At 38.7% G+C, this 26,113-nt stretch overlaps 1 protein-coding gene across 3 annotated transcripts in view; it reads right to left on the reverse strand.

The window, feature by feature from the left end:
* Positions 1 to 26,113, reverse strand: part of LOC119726793 (histone deacetylase 6-like) — an 84,548-nt gene that overhangs the window by 18,077 nt on the left and 40,358 nt on the right. For all 3 annotated transcript variants that reach the window (XM_038198648.1, XM_038198650.1, XM_038198649.1), the window contains exons 25-31: positions 25,568 to 25,672; positions 22,139 to 22,334; positions 19,646 to 19,711; positions 11,915 to 11,974; positions 8,983 to 9,072; positions 6,503 to 6,674; positions 4,474 to 4,549 (exon numbers count right to left, since the gene is read on the reverse strand). In XM_038198648.1, coding sequence (XP_038054576.1) covers positions 4,474 to 4,549; positions 6,503 to 6,674; positions 8,983 to 9,072; positions 11,915 to 11,974; positions 19,646 to 19,711; positions 22,139 to 22,334; positions 25,568 to 25,672 — 765 coding nt within the window. The remainder of the gene's footprint in view (positions 1 to 4,473; positions 4,550 to 6,502; positions 6,675 to 8,982; positions 9,073 to 11,914; positions 11,975 to 19,645; positions 19,712 to 22,138; positions 22,335 to 25,567; positions 25,673 to 26,113) is intronic.

Consider the following 26,113-nt stretch of genomic DNA (forward strand, 5'->3'; position numbering starts at 1 on the left):
TTTAGAAGACATCAACATAATGTAGGTGATTTCCAACGATCAGTAAATTGACTGTTTTTTTTTTTTGAAATAAAAGGTCTGTTGACAAAATCGTGGTTCGGTTTGTCACTGTTTTCTCGAAGAGTGTAATATCCACGGAGCTGAAACTTCAACAGGTTTATGTTTTGAACATTCTTCTTTGGATTTGGAGTGGTTTTATTATTGGAAACAAGCAAAATGCGTGAAAAGCAAATGCTCCTGTTTAGGCCTATATGCCTTTAAGTATTAACCTTTTTCAAGCAGGACTGTTTTATCTGTTTATATATTTTCGGGTATTATACACATGTTCATGTTGTGGCTGTTAAAATCCAATTTGTTTTATTAAAAACAAACGAATCTGAAAATTGTACGACGAAGGACCTTCGAGTCAAAATCAAACTAGGCCGTGTGAATATTGTAAACAGAAACGACTTAAACATCCTTTTATATTCAGTGTGAAAAATCCTGCTTTTTTCGTGCTGCTATAATTTTTAGGGGGACAAATTGTATTTAACATAATATTCAGGAACTTTTCTAAGTACACAGTGAGATTACATTTTCCCTCTTATATATTATCTGTCACTGCCGCCTGTTTTAACCGACATTTATTTTCAAATCTGGCTCTCATATGTCAAAAGCTATTCGATAAATTTTCCTTGAAAAAAAAAAATAATGGCCAGTCAAGTGATATGCCAACTACTGTGCATTTCCCCTAATATCAAAACCCTTAGATTAATGAGACTGGTCTCTCGATAACCCGCAACAAATGGCCACATGCGAGCCATAATGGAAGCAATTTATTAAGTTAATGGGTCTTAATCATGTACTTGTGTCCATCAGACGTCACATTTATCAGCCCTGTTAAAAAAAATGGCTTGTAGTTTAGGGGAAATGTGAAAGAAAAAGCGAATTTTGCGTAACATTTTATGGTTTCATGGTAAAATCCACATGTATTATCCTTTATACAAGGGTGGCTTGGGAGGGGTGGAGGTTAAGGTTTATTTTTGTAAACCCTTAACAAATATTTTAACACTGTTTAAACATTTAAACGTTTAGCCATTTCACAAAGGCTGACACCTGTCCATTATCTGCAGACCAGCCTGACTGACATAATAAAGCGTGGGCAGTCACTACAAAAAGTAACAACTTAACTAAGTGTACCTCGAATGAAATCAAGCGCTGCGGTGCTTCTAAAGTGTAATTTGTAAATTAAGTTTGCTGGTAAACATTGTCAATAAATTTATGTTGTGTATGTTTAACTCAAACGAAAATAACGCGGGGTTGTAGGTTTTCCTTTTTTGTAATTCGGGTTTCGTTCAACGTTCTTTTTCATGGAGGTAGATCTGGAGACGGGGTGGATCGGGGGCGGGGTGCTATCCATACCCATGACTGATGCTACTTGTTTACACAATAGTAAATAATCTCAAAGGTAATATACATAGTGTGTAAAAAAAACACCGCATCGCAAGTAATTTTCTGCAAAACGAAAACGATTCTCATAGGGATGCATGTGAATTGTTTTCGTTTTGCTGAAAGGGTATACCTTTTTTTGTGATCCGTGGACAGAAATTTAAAACGGTGTTTGTGTTCAGATTTCCGTAACTTGAAAAGTACATGAGTGATCTGAATGATTCTTGTACCAAAAGAAAGCTTAATGACTGGTCTTTCATATGCTAGATTTTGAAAGTGCTACAGGCAAAACTTCATTCGAAAATGGGTCCTGGCATTTGGGATGCGTTTTTTGACTTGTAATGAAGTTCTCTAAAGAGCACCATCACTCAATATTGCACATCTTGACTTATTTCTTGCTCCAGGCCTTTGGTCTGTTATGCACTGACTGCAACCCCCCCCCCCCCCCTCCCCGGATTTCAACACATACCCCAGCAACACCACTCCTCCTCAGGAAAATCCTGCATCCACCACTACTTTGTATGAAATGTGAAAGTTGCATACGCCTAAAGCAACCCACCAAAGCAAATTTACTTAGTGAAAGTGAAACCTCCATACAAATATTCCTCAATTTCTTTTGCCGTCCGTGCCATCCAACAAATTGCCTGTGTTTAATCTCCGGAGTTGTGGGCCGATTTGTGAAATAAAATGAATCATGGCAAAATGACAAATGCCCTCAGGACGTTTCAGGATTAATGTATCAGTACTGTGGATCGGGTTGAAAAAACAAGTCGGAAAAAAACATCAGAGATGTTCCATTCCGTGTCCGATTTACACAGGGGAGAAACACGAGCAAATTGACAAATTAATCCTACTCCCCATCCACGCAAAAACAAATGGGACGTTCTATCAAGTATATTTCCCGACCCACTGTCCGTGAAATTGACTTAAAGCCAATTTTCCACTTCAGTTGTTCAATGTTCCGGCATCAAACTTTCCAAAAGTACAGGTACGCTTTTCCAAATTACATTTTTCATCCTGAATAAATGTCTTGTATTATTATACTGTCTTGTCTTTCTCTGCCTCTTTTCTTTCCCCTGCAATCTCTCTTATTTTTCTATCGAAAAACTGATCATGTCTGTGATCATGTCTGTACATGCTGTAAGCAGATTGAGTTTTAGTTCAGCAGACCAGCAGAGAGTCAAGTTAACGTCATAGTCATTTATTTTCCTCCTACCTGGAGAGTGTCTTCCTAGCTGTTTGGGTTTGTCTACTAGTCCAGGCATTGGTTTTTAGTTCGCTTCTGTATCTTTAAGAGTCATTTTCCTCTAGCATGTCTAGTGCTGTGTGGGTTTACCATTTTTTCCTTTGATTTTTATTCTTTTACCTTAGTTTTTTGTAATCATCCCCAAATTTTATCCAACTCTTTATTTTTTACCCTTGGCAAATTCTTTTGAGTTTTATTTGTTGTTTGATCCAGAGTGAATTTTTTTTTTTAAGTATTGAGAAACCTAATTTTCTGAAGGATAGACATTGTTGGTCTTTTTTTATCTGTTTGAATTAAATTTTTGAGAAGTCCATTTTTGTTTCATTGATTTCTTTTCTTTTCTTGTCCCAGTTTAAAAACTAAATCGCGACTTTATCATTTGAACCAGGATTTTCTTGAGTGAGCCATTTTTCGCCGTTACACATGCATCAATTTTCTCAATGAGCAAGTATCAACAGAGAACATTGCATTTGATTTTTTTTTGGGGGGGGGTTCATTAACTTACTTGAGGCATCGTAGACCCAATAGTTCTCTCTCAAATGACGCCACTGCCTACAGATTGTCACATGCATCTGCATTTTGAGAGTCAAATTTGCATGACACGCAACCGCCTTTTCGGTTTCGAAGAAATTTCAAGCAACATGCGTGCGTGTTCAGAACACTTAGGCACTGCGAGCACATGCACCAGATGGTGTTGAATACGCAGTTGTAATTTTCCTACCAATATCGCTGTCTATAGCCATGGTCTACTACATTTGAGCAAATTCGCTGATTAATTTTGCAAGACAACCGCATCTTGACCTCTAGAGTTTGACCAATCAGCGGGCGCTTTGCATATCGGATCTTCGGTCATTTACCTGTTGTCGCGTCAAAGACATGGATTAAAAAAACCTAGACACAGCAACAAAGGCTGTGGTCACGCACTCTGCATTATATTACGCGATACGCGCCCGGCTGTTGTTGTATTTAAAAACGCTGCATTTGAACTGACCAATCAAACGTTAGTCCTGATTTGGGAATGAAATGATGTCACGATTTAGTAAAGTCGACTCCGATTGGCTGAGGCGCGAGATCGCATAAATCTGCATGCTTTGATATATCAGACGTTAGATAGGAGTCTGGGCTCTGTGGATAACGGGTGATACTCTATGATGAGAGAAGTCTTTAGATAGTCTTTTGATAGTGACCTCGCTTGTAAAGGCAATAAAAAACCAAATCCAGGCTTGGACCAAGACTAGCACGAAAAATGTGTTATTTGTTAACCGGTGTCGTCTAGGAAGAATTACGGTAACATTATAATTATTACCACAGTTGTTTTTTTCGTAATGATGTCTGCCAATGTTATGCGATCAAGCTAAATGAGTCGTTTGTCGACCCTGGTCAAAATTTGTTTTATTACAGATTTGAAAAGAGCACAAACTTAGCATTACTGCTGTGAAAAACGCAAGCTGATACCATCTTTTGTTCCAAAATTATGGAAGTCGGAACACTAAGAGATGTGATGAAGTGATGTGATGAAGTGGCCCTATTTTGGCCTGAATCTCCAAATGAAAATTCCTGATAAACGACTCATTGAGCTTGATCGCATCACAACTTTGTTTGTCTTCTTTCAGACAAATTTCAAGGTCACATTTACAATAAAAAAAAATCAATACAAGAAAGCCTGTTCCATCAAATATCAGATTCTTAGCTCTTAAAAGAAAGAAAGAAGACCACGGGAAGCATCCTAAATATTCAAGCAACATTGAGCATAACATATTCAGCATTTACACAAAATGCAAAATTCAATGTGTACTTACCAAACAGCGTCCTTGTTCTGTGTGCTTGTAGCTTTTGCTTTGACATCTTCTACGGAGCTATTGGTAGGTAGGTTAACTGCATGGGTTAGTCAATGTAAAATAAAAAAGAAATGCACATCAGGTTTATAAAACGTCAAATCATTCTATAAAACGTCACATGATTTAAGAGATGCTTTTGAAACGTGTTATAACGGTGCGCAAACAAACACTCAGGGGCGGATCCAAGGGAGTGGTTGGCAAGGGTGGATCCAAAAGGGTTATTTTATTTTGGGTGGTCGAACCCCCCCCCCCCCCCCGACACACACACACACACACACACACAGTAAATAGTAATAATAATGACCTAAATGTCCCCCTGTCCGCAACAATCGGACATAAAAAAGTTCCCTGAATAATGTCCTGATTTATTGCCTCAGGCCTTTGGCTTTTAATGCACTGTCTGTAACCCCTCTCCCACCCCCCTTCAAAAATCTCGGACTGCACTGCCGCACTGCCCCCCCCCCCCCCCCCGACAAAATCCTGGATCTGCCGTACATACAATGGAACTTTTGGATTTCTTCACAAATTACCAATCAACTACCCCCCCCCCCCCCCCACCTCCCCCTTTGTAATATCCTGGATACCCACTGACACCGGTTCAACGGGGATTTTGGATTTCTTCACAAATTACCAAACAACCATCCCCCCCCCCCCCCCTTTGTGAAATCCTAGATCCGCTACTGATACAACGGGGGGATTGTATTCTTCACAAATTACTAGTCAACTTCCCTATTTTGAAAGCGGATAGGATTTAAGTGGGATTTTGTCTTCCGCATTTTAACCACATCTAAATGTACGTGTATCTATCAAATCAGCCAAGATTTGGACAGCCCAGCAAACAGCTTGCCGCAGGATTTACATGTTGTTTCAACCAAGGTTTCGTCCACACACTGAATGCAGATGTTGTAATTCAGAGAGGACAGACAGACTTTCTTTTCAATTTTATTTTTATCCACCCTCTGAATGGCCGTGAAAAACTGATTGAAAAAAAATCCTTCGAGGAACGCTGAGCTTACCACAATACGGAGAGGAGGACTTACATGATTTAGTTCCAATATCTGAATTTTATCCAAATATAAAATGATTTGATTGCATACATGAACAAAAGAAAAGACTCTTTAATAACAAAAAAAGAGGGGTTGATTCAAGGAGTAATCTGGGATTTGTTTATGAAGGCAACGACTGGTGAATATTAGGGCGTCCTTTTTTTAAAATTTCTATGGTGCTCATATTTTTTGGCTTCTGAAGTCGGGTCAGTCGGTTGAAAGAATTTTAAAAAAAACCTGCAGTTGCAACCGTATAGATGGTTAAAGTAAATGATGCCAAGTGCGTATTGTCTCTAGTTCTGATTTTTGCAATGACTTTATCATGAGTTGAATAATATTACCATATTTGGCAAGATGTAGTTGACTTACAATTATATCTGTGCCAAGCAGCTCGCTAACACGTAATATTTTGGCCGTAGTGGCAAACATGACATACCAGTGAAGATATACTACAGACACCTTACGTGATGAGAAGCAACACCGTACTTTGCGAAAAAAATATGTGACATTCGACTTCGATAGCTTTTCAAATAACACAGAGCCTAATTGTCTGACTTCGAGTGGTCCATGAGGATTAATTGCAAGTAATTAGTCAACACAAACTCAGTACAAATGTAGCGAGATTTCTTACGGAGTATTCCCTATAAATAATAATATGGTGCTTATACAACGCTTAAAGGTCTCAAAGTGCTTCACAATAATTACCCCTGTTCATCAGGCCATGAGACCATTCTTTTTGCAGTAGCAGCAGCTCAAGAACAGCACATTCTTGTCTCTACCTTCACAGGTACCCATTTATACTCCTGGGTTAAGAGAGGCAATTGCAGTAAAGTGTCTTGCCCAAGAACACTAGCACTGTATTCCCTGTAAGGGTTCTAACCCGAACACGTGAGTCAAACACTGTAACCATTGGTCCACAGTGCTTACAAATTCTCAACACTGACCTTGGTACTTGAGGCTCTTCCAGTACTCTTGATGTTCATACAGGGTCTCTAAGATCGCCTGGATGGCACTCGGACATGGCGAGCCGGGGTGGATGGATGGACAGGGATCACCTAACAGCGTCCTGGTGCACATGGCCATGGATTCAGAGATGGAGTTCAAGTTGTAACCACCCTGATACAAGACGGAACCAAGGACAAAGGAAGAAAGCTGTTCACCGTTTGTTTTTGTTTTTCTCTTCGTTTATTTAGGGTTTGAAGATTTCTAGTATCGAGTTTGTGTACCTGTACCCCGCAAAATGTGAAAAATTAACCCTAACCCACCTCAATCCTCCAAAAACCTCATTGCAGTTTGGGAGGATTTGGGAGGATTGAGGATGAATGGTGTTTGAAAAACATGAGGATTTTGGAGGATTGAGGATGAATGCATTTTTAGAGACAGAACTGTCTGTCGATTTTGAAGGATTGAGTCGCTGGGTACCCTTCATTTGAACATAAACGCAAAGTTTAGGAGGAGGATTGAGGATGGTTCCTAGCAAAAAGGCCCCTAGGGGGTTAGGGTTAATGAATAATATCATTGTTTCAAAGGACATCACAATTGGGCAATTCCAGCGTTATGTTATGTACATGACAGAGCTTTTAAGAATTCAGTGAATAAATCTGAAAATGTATTTTTCAAATCTTATACATCTATCATCTAGCAATGATCAAGGAGATAACAGACTAGGAGTTTTGGATCACTTCTCTGAATCATTTATTAGATATCATGATTAACCGACCCTGTCTTGGACATTAAACCTTTCATAACGCTGTTATTGCCCATTTCGGAACCCCGTTCGTAAGGTCATGATACCAGTTTTCCACAGGAGCAAACCAGTCTCTACCCCTCCACAGGTATCCGTTTACACAAAAAAGTACACGCATACTCCTGGGCAAGCTGGGTGGAGAGAGGCAATTGCAGTAAAGTGTCTTGCCTCTGATCTGAACACAGACACCATGTTTCCATTCACGATTTGAACCTACGTATCGCCGCACACAAGTCGGAGAATGTGATAATTGGCTGATGTGTTTCACAAGTGACAAAGAGTGTTTGTGCAAATCATGGTTAAAATTGGATTGGCACACTCAACGCCATACATGTACATGCGTGCAAATCTGTGCATGCACTGCTTATTCTTACAGTATTTAAAAATCGTTCCATGTTTTATATCAATAACACTTCAAACCATCGGTCTTTTAAAGGAACCACATAAATTGTGATGATTGTTAGTATTTCGTTAAGGACTTTTAAGTGTGGCCTTGCGGTTAGGGTTCGTGACTCATGGTCAGAGGGTCAGGGGTGGTAAGCCACTTCATCCCCACTTGCCTCTCTCCACCCAGGAGTATAAATGGGTACCAGCATTAGAGTAACCAGCGATGGACTGACATATCCCAACCAGGGGGAGTAGAAATATTCTCAGTTGTTTCATGCTACTGAAACTGGAGATAACGCCTGCCTGATGGGCCACATTGGCTCACGACAGACTGTACTCTTTTTTTTTTACTTTTAAGTGTGTTAAAGACAAGGGAGATTAATTGAATCAATCTAAGAGTGCACTAAATGTTTTTTTCAGTCACAACTCAAAGTGTTTCATAATTCATCAACAGAGGTAATCAATTAAATGCATGGATTCCCCCTTCCCTAATTGGGGCCTGTGCTCTAGTTTAGAGTTTGGAGAAGAAAAGCAAGAACCTTTAATAGCAACTCCACAACCACTGATTACCCCCTCCAGGAAGTGACTGCCTATATATACCCCTTCAAATTGGAATCTTCGATGCCACGTCACTAACCATATGAACTTTAATAACAATGTAATAATGACTAAAGACGGATAGCCATGTTTAATTTGAGACACGTTTTTGTAAACCTTTCCCGCACCATTTATAAGTTTAAACATTAATCCAACACAAAGGCCACTGCCTGCCCCAGTATTTGTGCGGTCGCACGTAGGAGAGGCTCTCTGAATGTTGATCTTGGGCACGGCGGTGTAGTGAAAACATCAAACACAATCAATTCCATACAGCGTATCTGGCTGGCTCAATGGATAGTTGATGATAATTGGAAAAAAAATGGACTTCCTGGGATGTGTCCAAAAATAAGGTGCTTGTTAATGCCTTATAAGTTAAATAGGTTAAAAGGCATCGTTGATTCTTTGTAAAACTAAACATTGGAATGCAGAACATGTGAATAAAACGTCTGGGCAATTTGTTAACACTTTTGAATGTTTCTGGAACCCTTTTAAGAAAAGCCTTAGTTTTGGTTCTGATTTTTTTTCTTTTTCTTCTTCTTATTCTATCCCAAATTCCATAGACTTTGTGCACGCTTAAATAATTTATTTTAATGTAAAGTTTTTACAATGGAAACATCACATTCTTACTGATGAAGGAAGTGCCAGGAATGACTGTGAGATTGTGAGAAAGAAACACAAGTACTGTTTTCTTACCTCTAAAGAAACAACCACTCTGCCGTTGGCCAGGCTACTCAGCATGTGGGTCATGTGGGCGTACCCTGCAGGAGTCACCTTGTATCCTCCCTATCAAATATAAGGAAACATCAGCTTCATTACGGACTAATCTGGCAGTCACCATTACTGAAGTGCTACCATGCTTGGTCACGCATTGAGGAGCGTGTACATTTTTGTACTTTCAACTTGACTCTACTCGAAGAAGATGCACCGAGTGCATGCATACTGCATGCAAGTGAGGTGCACCGCAATAATGGCTTCTAAGTTTGGTCGTTGGATACATGGATTATTCATTAAATTTGGGGTCCACTTTTTTTCCTGTCCCTGTTACATTTTGACATCAAAGATTTCATAATTTTGATTTATTTATTTATTAAAATTTATTTTATTTAAACTTGTTTATACACGGTTGCCCATTCAACCAAAGTTGTTTTTCAAGGGAACGTGTTGCTTAAAAATCAGACAATATAGAAACAAAATAAGAAGAAAAGTTAAACGATAAAAAAAGAAATAAAATACTATGACCTAAACGGATAACAGTAGTTATACAATCACCAGAGCAGTAAAAATTAATATACAAACGAGACAAGATTAGTAAATTACAGTAATCAAAAAGTAAAAGCAAATTTTGTAAAATGAAATAAAACAATATAAATATATTTAAAGAATTTATTTTAAAGCAAACAACAAAAAGTATACTTTGATAATAAAAAATAAATAAATCAATCAATAACCTGAACAGCACATGTGAACAGAAACAGTTAATAGTACAAGAAATGAGCTGTACACACAAATCATAGAAGTAAAACATTTAAAAATGTAGAATGAATTAAACCAAAAAATATACATTTAAATTACTTATTCAAAAAAATAAGTAATTTAAATTCAAATAATTTTGATGCACTCCTTAATGCAGTCGTTCCTCTAGCTTAATTATGAATAGCAAGCTACCCCACTACTAAAAAATCATTCAAAGTCATTCCTAAGAATACTTGAATGGCAAATTATGAAGTACCAAAGGTAACAGAGACAGGAAAAATGTCACACTTTTGGATCTTAAATTTAAAGAATGACCCATCTATGTAAGTCTAAAAGACCTAACATTTGCAATACCTTGGACCAATTTCATAAATTACTAAGCACTGAAAATATTTTCCCAGCAATAAGCGGTTACCAACCAATCTACTTGCTGTTTGATCGCTGGTGGCGGCTGGCTCCACGCTAACTTTTGCTTAGCACATTAAATTTGTTTAGCAATATTTTGGAGCAAGGTTGCATAGAAACTGTGATAGGAGCCACCGAAAAAAAGGATGCCTGTTCTTCAGGAAAGTGTGATTTACAACCAACAAATATTGTCATTTAATTTATAATTATTTAATAGGAAGTCCATGTTTCAGAGTCCTGTTTCTTGAAACTGTCATGAATTTTCCATGACATTCTCCGAAATAATTATTTAATAATAAGTAGTGTTAAGTAAAGATTGTTAGGGGTAAGAAAGAATGAAGAAGTGATGTTGTACCAGGCACAAATTCAATTCCAATTATAATTTCAGACTTGTTTTCCTTCGATTGGACAGTGCTTTTTAACTTCACAAATTCTCTATTAACTCTTTCAGTGCCAAAGTCATACATGTACGAGGTATATTTGTTAGTTCGACAATGCCAACCTCATACATGTACAAGGTAATGTTCGTACTTAAAATCGCCAAACCTCGTACATGTACGAGGTAGAGTAAGCATGTTATCACAAGGGGGTGCTCTCGCTCTTTCAAATAATATCATTTTCATTCAGGTACGACCTGTATTAAGTTGTTTTAATCGAGTTCTTGCGAGAGGGCGCAGCACTGACACTCGTATTTTCTGCAAAAAGTGCAGAATTCCCCTGTGTGCAGGACAGTGTTTCAGGGTGTATCACTATGTACATGACTACTATTGACTTTCCAATATACCAAGGATGTACCAGAGAGCAACAACAACAAATTTAGTGAGTAAATGTTATTTACTTTTGTTTTGCAGAATTTTGAACAATTACAAAAAAAACGCTCGAAGTCGGGCACTTTAGGGTTAAACTTTTCAAATTTCGCGGGCACTGAAAGAGTTAAGCAAGCAAAATCTACCACATAGAAACACAACAGGTATTTACACAAGGTACAGCAATTGAATTTTTGGATGGAAAACCTCTCAGGGAGCGTGTAAAATAACAAGCAAACAAAGAAACAGTTACTGAACAAGATCTATCAAATGGACACCTAAACTTAGCAAGACACAGAAGAGAGCACCATTCACCTGGACCACCTTTCAGATGTCCTAGTTTTTTCAGTAAAGGAAACAAAAACCACTTAGCAAAACTACTACAGGACTACATCAGTACGCATTGTAAACACGTGAGGACGCGTACACTCCGTGATTTGACTAAGGAATGCAGTTGATTCACTTGAGTAAATTACATCGAGAGAAAGGTATTAGGCCAAAAAAAAAAGTCTCCGGTTTCTGGTATGGAGCTTGCCCAAAAAGTGGTGCGGCGACGCGGCTGTTTTTTTTTTTTACCTGATTTTTTGCTTCAAATGTCGGCTGATGACTGCAAATGGTGCCCGACTAAACTTAGTGCAAATATATGGGAGTCCAGAGAGGCCACATAAAGCTTATTCTCGACCATAACCCAATCTAAAAACACGTTAAAATTGTGCAGCAGCAGGATTCCAGTCAAACCAGTGAGTTTGGCGGTTTTGAGACATCATCTTTCATTGAAAAAAAAACTTTTTCATTTTGCCGACGCGCATGGCTACGGCGACGCGCGTGCATACCAGAAACCGGAGACTTTTTTTTTTTTGGCGTAAGATAACAATTTGACCGTTAGAGTATAATCCTGCTCAGTGATTTCAATTCTACAAATGTCTGATTTGCGTTCTTACCAGGGGATCTCCACATGCAGCGTCGAAACCGGCGGACACAAGCACCAATTCAGGACTGTACTATATAAAGAAAAACAAATGAAGAAGCGATAACCAATTTAGACAAACAAAAAAAACATCCTGGGTTTCTAGTAACCTGACTGACCATCAAAATCCTGGGTGTACATGTAGTTCCATAGGCACTTGTATGTTTGTTTTTCATTGTTTTATTTTATAGGCAATAAAACTTGTATTTGTGACCGGCTCCACCAAAAAGGGTATTAAGTCGCACTGTGCATTATTGTGTAATGGCCCGCTCAACATTGAGAGGTTGAACATTTTGTCAAAATGTGATTTTAATTTTTTGTCATGACTGACATCTTTATTACCTACAGTTTCAGGGTTCATTCACAGAAATGATGATTTCGATGAATAGAATAAAGTGGAAAAAACAACCATTTTGTGTGCATTGTTCTGTTGTTCTACAGCAAAGCCAGCTATTTCAAAGCCTGTTTTCTCAGTTGTGTAATTTGAACTCCAAGGAAGTTATTTATATGCAAATACATCATATCTCCTGATTGGGAGGGGCTGTGGGGCTCTATTATGTACCAAATGAAAACTTAAGTTGTGGGCTTTACAATCATGTATATTACTCAATTTCACTTTTTTTGCGACATAATACCCTTTTTTGTAGAGCCGGTCACATTTTAAATTTTATTGACATACATGTACATTCCACTTATTGGAAGTGCAAAATAACCCAATGTACATTTTACAGGTCCGGAATGCTTGTAAGGATATAATGAAGTACCTTCTTACAAGCATGTCTAGTATCTACTCATGTCAGTTGTCCTCAAAATGTATACATACAGGGTGAGTCAAAAGAATGTGTTCATAAGATGGAATTTTTGTGTCGGGGTGATGTAAATCAAATTAGGTTTTGCCCTTCACCGACGTATAAACACTGTATACTCAGTGTGTTACCAAAAGAAAGTGACCGAATTAGAAGAAAAAAAAATTTCTAAAAATAGTGGCTCCCTCCGTTGCATGAAAATAACATAGGGATAAAGAACATGTTATTAACTAGTCTGTGAAAATTTCACGTCATTTGCATACTCTATTCTCAAGTTACAGGTATGTCTATATTTTTTAATAAAAATATCACAAAATTCAGCTGTCTACCACTGATCATTTACCGATAAATATACTGATGAATAACTAAAAATCGCCATCAATATTTCAGGGAAAAAGGAGTTGACTAACTTGAATTGCTCCTCATATTCAAAAAACAAACTCCGAAGTAAACATAATGTTTCAGTCTTGATTCAAATGATTAAAATCTCATTTGCATTTGTATTTATAATATGTAATTCTCACTCAGCTCAATAGCTTCCAATGGCAATCCATGGACAGCTATGAAATATAGTTCTTTTAGTAAAAACATGCCTAACTTCTGATAGCATGAATCAATTTTTGTAATTCTTTTTTTTTTCAGCTGAGTGGAAGAACATGCTCTTTTAAGACGTATTTTATTGGTGTATTGTGATAAAAAAAACCATTACTAATCCAGGTCACTTTCTTATTGACTCACCCTATATACATGAACCAACCCTTCCATTTTGGGGCGATGTTATACTCTCATTGTCTTAAATACCCCTAACATAAATTACCGGCAATGGTTACTTGTTGTACATGTTGACATGTGTATTATCTTAAAAATTATCACTGATTTTTGGGAGAGCAAGAATGGTATCACTCAATGTGAAATTCAGGGATGAGATTGTCAATTAAAAAAAAAAAAATTCTGAAAATTGGAGGAAGGTCTGAAAAGATGTACTTCTTTCTATCCGATTCGTTAGTGTGACGTCATCTCAATTCAACCATGCGTACTTCACACGGTGTAGCATAACATGAATGGAACCAGAAGTTAGCCCACAGGTCTCGAGTGTTTAACCAATGGGTGCTAGTTATCAGTGGTGCGCGCGTGTGTGACGTTTTTACTAATGAACCAGAGTAGCGGAGCTATCCGGTTTGTGAGTGTCACGTCAGTTCAGTTTAAACCACGCCCACTTCACATTAAGTAGCATAGGAACCATTGGAACCGGAAGCTAACACAACCTGAGTGGTTATCCAATGGGCGCTAGCAATCTACAGTGGTGAGTTTGTCTTTACATTCACTATGTGGACTTGTGAACAGAAGATGTTCACATAATGCAGGTTGTGTTGACGTTATGTGGACTAAGCCGTGTCCACATAACGTTTCGCCCTTTCTGGAAAACAGGTTTAGAGGCATTTTTGGGTTAGGTTTATCAGTAGCAAAATGAAGAGAAACACTAAAGGGATTCATAGAAAAACAAAATTGGGTTGAAAGAGTTTTCACAGTTTGAGTAAAGTTATTTTTTGTACCGAGTTTTTTTAACTACACGAAAACAAAGGAATGTCCACATAGCGTATGTAAAACAAACATGTGTGCGCGTGCGTGTGTGACGTTGTTACCAACAAACCAGATACTGGTTTAGTCTTTCTCTCAGATTCAAAAAGTCTGACAAGTCTCATACCTGGAAATTTTGCATTTTCTTGTATTTAAAATTTTACAGAAATCTTTTTATATAAAAAAAAAATTAGTTGAAAAATGCCGGGTACTTTCTTTTTAATATATTAACATACCAGATAGAATACCTGATTGTTTTTATTTGACCAAAATAACTTACAGCAAGAATTGTTTTCATTATAATTTGATCAGATATGTTGTTTTGATTACAATAAATGTTTATGTTGTCCTTCAAATATGGCATCTTGCTCAGAAACTGAGCAAAACCAAAATGCGATGTAATTCAATTTCAGCTTTCTCTTTATTTCCAGACTTGGATTTTTAACGAAGTTTGCTGACCGCATGCGATGGAACAGACTGGCTCTTATTTGATTAACTTCTAGTTGTTTCTCCCTCCTGCCTGGCTTTGCAAACAAAAGGCTGAACTGAAAATATGCAATGACTCCTCTTCAAATATTTATTGAATTGGGCACGGGTCAGGAAATAATCATTTGATAGTGTGGCGCGCGGTTAGCTGTTGTTTTGTTTTGTTTTACAATGAACAGCTGCAGACGTATTGATGGAGGCAGCAAACTATTCAATCCAACGTGCTTGTTCAAAGGGAAACTGATAAAGACGAATTTTAACATCTGGTCTCTGCCTTATTGAATCGGTACACAGATAAGACTAGAGATACACCATTATGCAAAGACGGTGTTCCACACAACGGCACACCACCATACACAGATACTGAGTTAATACGGAGAGCTTCAAAAATTCAAAGTCCAGATTGTGATGGTCAAAATCATCCATTTTCAATCAACGTTTTAAAGGGAATGTACAACATTTGCTTTTGCTGCAATTTTCAGAAATAAATGGATTTGGAAGATTAGTACCCCGGTATGTTATAGCAAATATTGTTCAACTGACTTGGTTCACGTTTTGGGTTCGGAGATGCTGGAGAATCCAAGAAACCAATCATGTTCTTGTAGTGTGGTTCCCTGACCCACCTAAAGATTAAACGGAGCAATTTATAGACTTTGGGGATTGTAAGGTCAGAGAATCAGTCTAGCAGACTTGTACCATTTCACAGGTGTGTAATCAATTGAAAAAAAGAATGTGGAATAACTAAATATATTAACAATTAGGAGCAGTTTTTGAAAAAGAGCCAGTTTTTTCCACTGCTGGTTGGCCGACCAGCGTTGGAAAATACAAGTTTTCTTGAAAATATCTGCACACCAGGAGCCACGACTTGCTTTGGACTGTCATTCCCTAACAATCCAGTTAGATATTTCATGATAATTAGATCATTTCGTTTTTTGATGTTTGCAAATGTTGTATCTTCCTTTTAAAGGCATATAGGATCATTTGCATACATTTTGTTTTCCCAAAAGTAAACTGCCGAATTATTATTAAAATATTTAGTTGGATTATTAAAAATCATACTGGTACTAAACACCCCTTAAAATTATTCCTCTGGCTTGCTGTCATTTCGAAGAACTCGAGAAGTGCAACTGATTTCCAAAGATCAGCCAATTGACTGATTGTTGGAATACCGAGTGTTATTAATGAAATCAGGTTTCGTGATCGAATGGTTGTTCCTAGGTTTTTCACTGCTTTCTTGAAAAGTGTAATATCCACTGAGCGGAAACTTCAACAGGTTAGGTTTTACACATTCTGCTTTGGAATTTGAGTAATGTTATTACTGGAAATTTATATGCAATTATGTCAGGTTTATACATAAACAAACAATTTTCAATAAGTAAGATTTGAGGCTTTGCATGGTGGAGATACTAAATAATGAAAGGTTTGCGGACACCATGTGCGAATAATTTCTCAACTAAAAGAATGGTTCTGAAAAGAACCAGAGGTACAAACTCGACGTTCCGGTCAGTATGCTCTGACCGTCTTCAGGAGAAACGTTATTCTCCTGAAGATGGTCAGAGCATACTGACCGGAACGTCCAGTTTATACCTCTGGTTCTTTTCAGAACCATTCTCTTAGTTGTGAAATTATTCGCACATGGTGTTTCCGCAAACCTTTAATTATTTAACAATTTTCAACTCGCCATTCATTCAGCAGTTTCATAGTGCAGCATGAATGCTTACTATTTTGTATTCATTAATAAGGGAATAAATGTGTGCTCTGGAGGTTTTTATCACTCTGTTTAAGACCACTTAGAGTCTGGGTGCTGATAATTACCCGAGCCGGAGGCGAGGGTAATTATCAGCACCCAGACTCTAAGTGGTCTTAAACAGAGTGATAAATACCGACTGAGCACACATTTATTCCCATTCATAAATACCTTTTTGTTAAAAAATATCAAATAATTCGTTCAAAAAATACCGATTTGTTCAACAAGTTCACTTCATGCTTTTTGAAACATCCCTCTAGCAAAATAATGGCGTGTTCAGCTGGCGAGTAAGATGTAAACAGCCCTTTTATGGAGATTGACGCGCGCGTGGCATGTTCTGCGCGATGTCGCACAGAACGCACCTGGCGCGTTGCGTTTTGAATTTAGAACTATAAAATTCTGACTCGCTGGTGGTGTTGCGCATGCCTACGTGAGGATTGTGAACGTTCAACCAATGAAGCGGTAAGAGGCACTGGATTTTTAGGGGTCTACATTTTATTGCGACACTGGAAAAGTGTTTAAGACCAGCTAGCCATGTCTTTATCATCCGTTTAAGACCGGCCACGTGACGGGCTCTCGACCAATAGGAATGGCTAAACTGTCTGAGGTATTTATGAATTAATAATTAATCTACTTCTACATTATATAAGTCATAAAAGTCTTATTTCCATAAAATTGCTCCCCTAGTGCTATTATCGAGTTTCTCCCAAAAATTAGTTTTGTTTTTATTGGAACCTCTCTAGCAACGCAAAAGTGATTCACTTTTAGTTAGGGTATTACAATGTATTTCCTTTCGGGCAATTCCATCATTTTAAAAAACATCGGTGACAGAGCTTTTAAGAGCTTAATTAATAACAAACCTGAAAGTGTACTTTTCAAATCTCATACAGTTACCATCCATCATCTACATGTAGCTAGTGATCAAGAAGATTACTGACTATGCATTTTGGACCACTTCCCTGAACCATCAATTAGAAATCATGGATAATTAGCTCTGTCAAAGACATTATCTTTCCTCTTGTGATGCTGGAATTACCCTCGACAAATTCTAATTAGTCGTGATCTGACAATATTACAGGCTGTCTGCTGTGCTCTTTGGGGCAAATTAACCCCAACTCCCTAGGGGGTGTGCAAAATTATATTGAAATTGGAGGATTCAGAACTGTTGGGATAGCCCGAAATTTAAAAAACAACTTTTCTTGTTCACGGATGTGGAACCGATTGCAAACAAAATGTGGACTAACTAACTTTGGTAAATGGGGGAAGTATTGGAAAGAGGTCTTTTTTTTCCCAACGACAGTCGGCAGTCCATCGTTGGAAATTGATACAAAATTCCCACTTTTCTCGAAAATGACAGCACACTAAGTGCCAGGTGATTTCACAGTCTCATTTGAGACTATTATTCACTTAAAGTCAAGTGTGGAATTTCATAATAATTTGGTAGTTTTATTTTTTTGATGTTTGCAACTGCTGTATATTAAATGTACCTTTAAATCAGTCAGGAGAAACAAATTGAGTATGTTGAAGAGCATGGGTTGAGCAACAAGCATACCGAAAAAGGGAACCTTTTCCACACAAATAACAATCACTTTTTGAAGAAAAAAAAGGGGAGGACCATCAGTGGAATATTAAGCACTTCGCGCCGGGATTATTTTTCGCCGAAACTTTCGATTTTTCGCAAAAGGCATTATTTTCCAGCCAACTTCTGATACACATGTACAGCCAAAATGCCACAAAATACTGATTCACAAGAGTCATTTCAACACTATTTGGTCGATATTTCTTGCCGAAACCTCATGTTTCAATAATCTGGGGTGTACACTGGAGTGTAAATTATACAACAATAGGCCGTGCACAACGGCCAATTCAAGATCAACACACGGTCCGCCTCTACAAACTTCACAGACTTTGTGAGTGTGTACAAAAGGCACGAGGGATAAGCATGTTTATACATGTATGAGTCGGGGCAATCTTGGCAATTTTAACTCGTCAGCCGTGCCTGTGTACAAAAACAGCCAGTGCGTGTTATCACGTCCTCCGATGCAAACTGGTTCAAGAACGCAAGAAAAAGAAATCCTATACCGGTAGGATTGATTTTGTTTCTTTTAGTATCACTGATACGTGGTTGAATAGTTTTTCCCAAATATCAGTTAAGAATTCAGAAGGGCACAAACTGTCTGATTTCTGAACCTTCTAAATTAAACCAAATTAAGTTTTGTTCAAAGAAGCACATAAATGTAATGACAAAGTTTTTTGTTACAACAAATAAAAACAATTGCCACTATTTTAACAATCAAATCTGCAGTCAGGGGCATAGCAGGACCAGTTTGATTGGGGTTGGAACAACAAATTTGCTGACTCTTCTGTACTGGAAGGTAGCCAGGAATTTGTTGGCCAGTCAGCTAGACGTCTCAAAATATAATAAAGCATTGGGAGGGGGTGGTCAGGGGTGGGTCAGTGGTGGTGTGGGGAGAAAAGCGATGGAAACCATCCGACTATTGAAGGCATTGTTCATAGCTCACAACCTTGGACACTGTAGGACAATAGGTGGTGCTCTTCATTGTGGAGATGCTCATGGTGGTTCATCTGCTGACTGAGGCTCAAAAGCCCAATTTACCAGTTCACGTCGGAGGACAACCACTTACTGTTCTTAAAAACAGGCACGGCTGACAGGTTAAGACGTCAAGATTGCCTCGACTCGCCTCCAGGTGACGTCTAAACACGCTAATCCCTCGAGCCTTTGTCCACACACACAACGTCTGTGAATGCGGACCGTGTGTTGATCTTGAATTTAGCCGTTGTGCAAGGCCTATTGCTGTACAATTTACGCTCCAGTGCACACCCCGGTGTATGGAACCATGAGGTTTTAGCAAGAACTATTGTACAAAAACTGTTGAAATGACTCTTGCGAATCAGTCTTTGTGGCATTTTGGCTGTTTATCAGAAGTTGGTTGGAAAATTTTGCCTTTCGCAAAAATAATCCTGGCGTGAAGTAGTTAAGAGAAACTATTGGAGAGAGTGTAAACATTCCCCTCCCCCTCCCCGAGCACTCAAGCATGTATTTTAATTCATAAATATTACTCCTTACCTCATACGCTATGGGCATGACAATCTGAGTGAACGCAGCGATGTATTCTGCGTCCCCCATTGAGTCCTGTGGGAAAGAGGAATATTATTTAATTTCAAGTTGAGCATAGAAATTAACTGGAGCAATATTTGAACCTGCGACATCCTGACTACCGTACCACGGATGTGTTATGGCGGTCAGAAGCAGTCATAACCAAGAATTGGTTCGATTGGGTTTTTTGTCTGTGAATTTCTTTGGGAATTTTAATGGACGAGAACTATGCATGATAATGCAATACTTGAAATTTAACTTCAAAGATAAAAACTTTAAAAATAGAGTACATCATTTGCAGCTATCCAAAAAGTAACTGACAAACTTATTTTTGAAAACTTGATTTAATAATGTTAATGGTACCAAATTCCATGTGAAAGTAATCTTTCTGGCAAGCTGTCATTTTGACGAAAAAAATAAATAAAAGAAGGCCTTTTCCAATGGTGCGTCTCAAGACTCATTTTTTGGAAATTTCCGTTAGTAGTTTGTTGAATAGGTGCACGCACCACACGATACATGCAGGAGCGGTTGCTATTATTCGAAATGAGAACGTGTCCTGGACGCTGATTTTGGGTGCACTTCAAAACATGGCCAGGCAAATTTTGAATTGACAACAAGATCCTGGAATATTGTTTTTATCGGAAAAGACAGCATTCACTGAGCTGAAACTTCATCAGGTTAGTTGTTAAGCACATTCTTTAGAGTTTGTGCAATTTGTTGCTTCAAACGAAAAAAATGCACAAATGACAACTAAGGTGCTCTACCTTTAAAACAGAATGCCAAATTTTGACACGACAAATGGAATGGTAAAGAGAATTTAGACTTTCTGTACAATTTACCAATAGCTCATGTTAAACTTTCACACAAAATATCTGAAAAAAATAACCAAATATAACATAAAAATAATTCGAAGTTACTACCTCTGGAAGCATTTAAATGGGAACAAGCAATATTTTCTGGAATTTGTTGACGAGAACAAACATTAAAACATAAAAATAATTCAACGGTACTACCTCAGGAACTATTTAAAGGGATCAAACAATATTTTCTGGAATTTGTAAATTTAAGTCCTGCTGGACATGATTTAAGAGTGTTGCCTAACAAGAGATGTGTTGCTATGGAAACCAATTCATCTTTGATCAGTGAGGGGAAGCCAAAAACCGTGAGATTTATGTAGAGACAGAAATAGGGACAAACATGTTGGGGTGTTTGTTTGTTTGTTTGTTTGTTTTCTTCCAGTACAGGCACAAGGAAAACAAATTGTTGCCAGTTGAACAAAGACATTCACTGGAATGATTTAGGCCAAAAACAAAATAATCGGTCTCAGGTCAGACCAAAGTTACGGAATTGATGCGGCGACGCTTTGTTTTTCTTTTTTGTCAAGCTTGGATTGTACAGACTATTTTGCTTTTTTGTGTCTTCATATACATTGGTATACTCCATCATTTGCCTTGGTGCCCTCCATCATTTGCCTTTGAGCAATGTCCCCATTCCTTGCTGCTCCTTGGTACAAACATTTGAGTTGGTGCGGCAATAGAGATCGCTGCTGTAGCTACCGTGGAAAATTTGGGGAAAAGAAAGATTGATGTGAATGATAAAAATCGACGAGCGCGCTGACCAAAGACCGAGTATTGGGTTTTTTTGGCCTAACAGTTTGAACCTGTATATTTTTCAATGGTATTTCACTACTGTTATTCATGCTTTTGTTTTGACATTACTCATTGCGGCGTGGCCTTGTGGTCTGGAGCATTGAACTCTTCAAGATCTGTAGATTGTGGCTGTGTGTTCCAGTCCAGCCTGCGCTTGTGATGCGTGTGCCCTTGGGCAAGACACTCTGCCACTAATTGCTTCTCTCCACCCAGGAGTAAAATAGGTACCTGTGAGAGCACAGATGGTTACCGTGATTGAATTTTGCTGCTTTAATTTGTGCCAAATTGGCTGCATCCAACTGTATACTCCCCGGGATGCTGAGATCATCATTGCAACATTTTATGGGCCCGATGATGAGCAGGGCTAATAATGATGTAGCGCCCTGAAGACGTATACAGGGTGAGTTAAAAAAAAAAAGGAAATTAATTTATCAATGAAGTTCTGCATGTAGCACTTTCAAAATCTGTTCTTTCAGCAAAACAAAAACAATTCACATAGGGACGTACATGAATAGTTTTTGTTCTGCTGAAAGAACACTTACCTTTTTTGAGTGATCCGTGGACAGAACTTTAAAACAGTGTTTAAAATCCCGTAATTTGAAAGGGAAAAGAGTGATTTGAATGATTCTTGTACTAAGGTAAAAGAAAGCTTATTAATTGGGCTTTCATATCCTAGATTTTGAAAGTGCTACATGCAGAACTTCATTCCAAAATGGGTCCTGCTTTTTGGGTTTCCTTTTTTTTGACTCGCCCTGTACAAGTGTGCTTTACAAAATCTACATTATAATTATACTAATACTGCTTCAATACTTACCACGTTCCATGCAATGTTGACATTATATCCCTCCCCTTCCCCCTGGCCGGTCACGTCCGGGGCACCGTCGGGGCTGGAAGGGAAGAACATCCCGTTCTCGTAGCGGTGCAGGGATATGTAGAGAACGCTGGGGTCTGACTCAAAGGCATGCTGGGTACCGTTGCCATGGTGAATATCCCAGTCAAGAATGAGGACCCTTAGGTTTCAGGGGAGGTGTGGGGGGGGGGGGGACAACGGATTAATGTGAAGAAAAACAATTGTTGGAAACGAAACATTTTGTTGAATTACATGTAAAGGTAATATACAACATTTAATTTTCAGAGTTGGACGGAATTTGGGGTATAGTATTTTATAGCAAATATTGTTACACTGAACTGTTTGAAGTTTTGTTTTCAATAGATGCTGAAAAACCCAAGAAAAAAATGCTAATCTTGTAGTCTGATTCCCTGACACTAATTCAGACGAAACAGAGCAATTTACAGGACTTGTCAGGTCAGGGAACCAGGCTAGCTGGCTAGCACCCATTCACAGATGTACATGTATAACCGATTGCAAACAAAATGTGAACTACTTATTAACTCCGTTTTTTCCAATGATGGTTGGCCGTCCATGGTTGGAAATTGATATAAACATTTCGCTTTCCTTGAAAATGACAGCACACCAGGTGCCTTGATTTCACAGGATGCTTGAGACTAATATTCACTTTGAAACAGTCCAGTATAAGGTACATGTATTTCATAATAATTTGGGTTTTTTTTTTCATGTTTGCAAATGTTAACCATGCAGGGTAACATAAAACTGGAAATACTGAATGCATACTACAAGAAAACCGAAGTTATCATGAAAACAATGAGCAAAAATTCTGCCCATTCATTAACACAATACAATCAATACAAAATCTTTGAAAATTTTCCAAATGTCCAAATCATGATTTCATTTGATTGCTTTATTGAGCAGAAACAAAGGGAGATTCAGGTATGATTACAATTTTGTTATTTTATATAAACAAACCCAATTTTCTTTTAGGGATCTTAGAAGCAACTTTTGTTTGTTTTTGGAAGGGGCAGCTTGTTATACTATAACACTATAACTGTGAGTTTTATTTGTAAAGGTAAGGGCAAATATAACGCTTTGATGGCTTTCATTTTCACATTTCATTTTCATTATCTTGCGCAGAAGAGAACAAGGATCCATGGTGGAGTACGGAGGTCAAAAAATGTTACAAGGTCGTGCCCTGAAATAATCCAGAGTTCATTCCAATTAAAGCTATAGTCCATCATTTGCAGCCATCCGAAAAGTAACTAACTGGCGTAATTATTTTTGAAAAACAAACTTGGTTGAAAGATAGTAAGGGAACTAAACTCCCTGTGAAATTATTCTTTCTGGGAAGCTGTCATTTTGAAGTAATCAACGAAAGAAGGCATTTCCAACGGTGATTCTTAAGAAGCACCGTAGGAAAATTTAAATTAGTAGTTTGTTTTGTTATTCAGCGCAGCGCGCACAAGTATTGGAATGACGCACACGCGCGCGCGGTTGTTATAATTCGTCGGATCAGTGCGCTACGTCGCATATAGCTGCAATTCAAAACATGATTCAGTAACTTTTGATTTAAAATTGAGATCTTAGAATGCTGTTTTCTCGAAATATACAGCTAAAGCTGAGCTGAAACTTTATCAGGTTAGTTGTTCGGCACCCTTCTTTAGATCTTGAGCACTTTTGTTGCTTCAAACGAACAAAATGCACAAATTACAAATGATGGACTGTAGCTTTAAAAGAACTCACTAAATTCCTCCTCACAAAAGACATTAGGTTAGAATGTAATGGTGAATCATGATTGCTAACCCAGACGTATCGATGCAGCCATTGGAGCATTTTTAACATGAAATTTGCCTAACAGTGTGCCCAGGATTAGGAATAAATCTGATTTGATGGCACCTGTCTTTCAAGACTGCCCAGGTGAACGGACTTGATGTAATATAGCAGGCAGGTGAGAATTCTTACAGGGGTCAATTTCTGAGAATTGCATACATGTATAGTCAGACAAAAAACTGAACTTTCTTTGACATCACAATGTATTTTGTCTTATTGCTCAACATATATACTTTTTATTTCCGAGTTGGGCTTACTAAAGTGTCACAAAAGTCGGATTGCTATTTGTCAGTTATTTCAGGTTTCTGCCAATAAATGTATAGATGTGAAAAATTTACAATTTACCATCATGAAAGCTTGGGTCGGGAACATTTTTTGTGCAAAGGTATCATGGAAAAAGTTGAGGGGTCCGCCCCCCCCCCCTTGGGTCAAGGTGTTTACATTTTCAGGTTTTATCTCATTTTACTAAGACATATTCCTTTGCATTCATCAGGACAAGTAGCGGGTCTGAACAACGAGAACATCAGACATGTCAGACCAACCGGAATCAACAGCTCGCTCAGATCCAGTGATGACCAGACGTTATTAGTTTGACAGCCTAGGTCAAGGCCAATTTAAAACTTAATCACATTTGGATGGCAGCTGGTACGTATTTTGACAGTTTAATTGCCTGGAACTTCTCATAAATTCTCTTGGATTGGGCTACTATAACCACAGGATAAAGAGACAAGTGATACAGACAGTGGCAGTTTGGGGTGGTACAGAGAGTAACAGGCAGGGCAGTTTGGGGCAGTACAGAGAGTGACAGGCAGGGCAATTTGGGGCAGTAGAGGGAGTAACAGGCAGGGCAGTTTGGGGTAGTACAGGGAGTAACAGGCAGGGCAGTTTGGGGTAGTACAGGGAGTAACAGGCAGGGCAGTTTGGGGTAGTACAGGGAGTGACAGGCAGGGCAGTTTTGGGATACTACAGGGAGTGACAGGCAGGGCAGTTTGGGGTAGTACAGGGAGTAACAGGCAGGGCAGTTTGGGGTAGTACAGGGAGTAACAGGCAGGGCAGTTTGGGGTAGTACAGGGAGTAACAGACAGGGCAGTTTGGGGTAGTACAGGGGGTAACAGGCAGGGCAGTTTGGGGTAGTACAGGGAGTGACAGGCAGGGCAGTTTGGGGTAGTACAGGGAGTGACAGGCAGGGCAGTTTGGGATACTACAGGGAGTGCGTACAGGGCAGTTTTGGGGTAGTACAGGGAGTGACAGGCAGGGCAGTTTGGGGTAGTACAGGGAGCGACAGGTAGGATAGTTTGGGATACTACAGGGAGTAACAGGCAGGGCAGTTTTGGGATAGTACAGGGAGTAACAGGCAGGGCAATTTGGGGTAGTACAGGGAGTACAAGGCAGGGCAGTTTGGGGCAGTACAGTACAAGGAGTAACAGGCAAAATTGCCATAGTTTTGGGTGGTAAAGATAGTGACAGGTAGGATGGTTTGGGGCCATTCAGGAACTAAGGTTTAAAACACAACTGTCTTAGTGGTCTTCAATCATGCATTAACTCTGTATTTGTCCTTACCTTTTCAGTCCAAACTTGCGCTGGGCATATCGTGCTGCTAGTGCCACAGTGTTGAAAAAGCAGAACCCCATAGCAGTGTGGGCTTCTGCATGGTGGCCCGGTGGTCTGAAAATCAACAAGAGAAGCAAAGATTTGCTGTTTGTGGGAAAAGGAGAAGATTGGAAAGAGCAGATATCTCTCCAGCTTCAGCCTCAGGAGATTTTAGACCCCGGTCTTGTGGGACTCAGGCAGAATACGAATTCATGTTCTGCTTTAGGAACAACAAAACCTGCAGTATATATATCTGTGTAATTTGATCGCTTGCAGGTTCTTTCGAGATTGAGCGCGACAAATCATTGTCACATGATGCATATTAATCACACAGGTTTCCGCCCCAGTTCCTTCATGATCGATCGGAAATTATAATGGAAATTATGCATACCCTGGTTCCTGACTCTCCACTATCATTAGGAATGCACTTGTATATATACAATTGGGAACCAGTCTATATATTATCATAATGGAAATCACGCAGGCGGTAACAAAATCACACTCGATCTCGAAAAC

This window comes from Patiria miniata, unplaced genomic scaffold (assembly GCF_015706575.1).
Source record: "Patiria miniata isolate m_02_andy unplaced genomic scaffold, ASM1570657v1 HiC_scaffold_2, whole genome shotgun sequence".
Classification (NCBI taxonomy): domain Eukaryota; kingdom Metazoa; phylum Echinodermata; class Asteroidea; order Valvatida; family Asterinidae; genus Patiria; species Patiria miniata.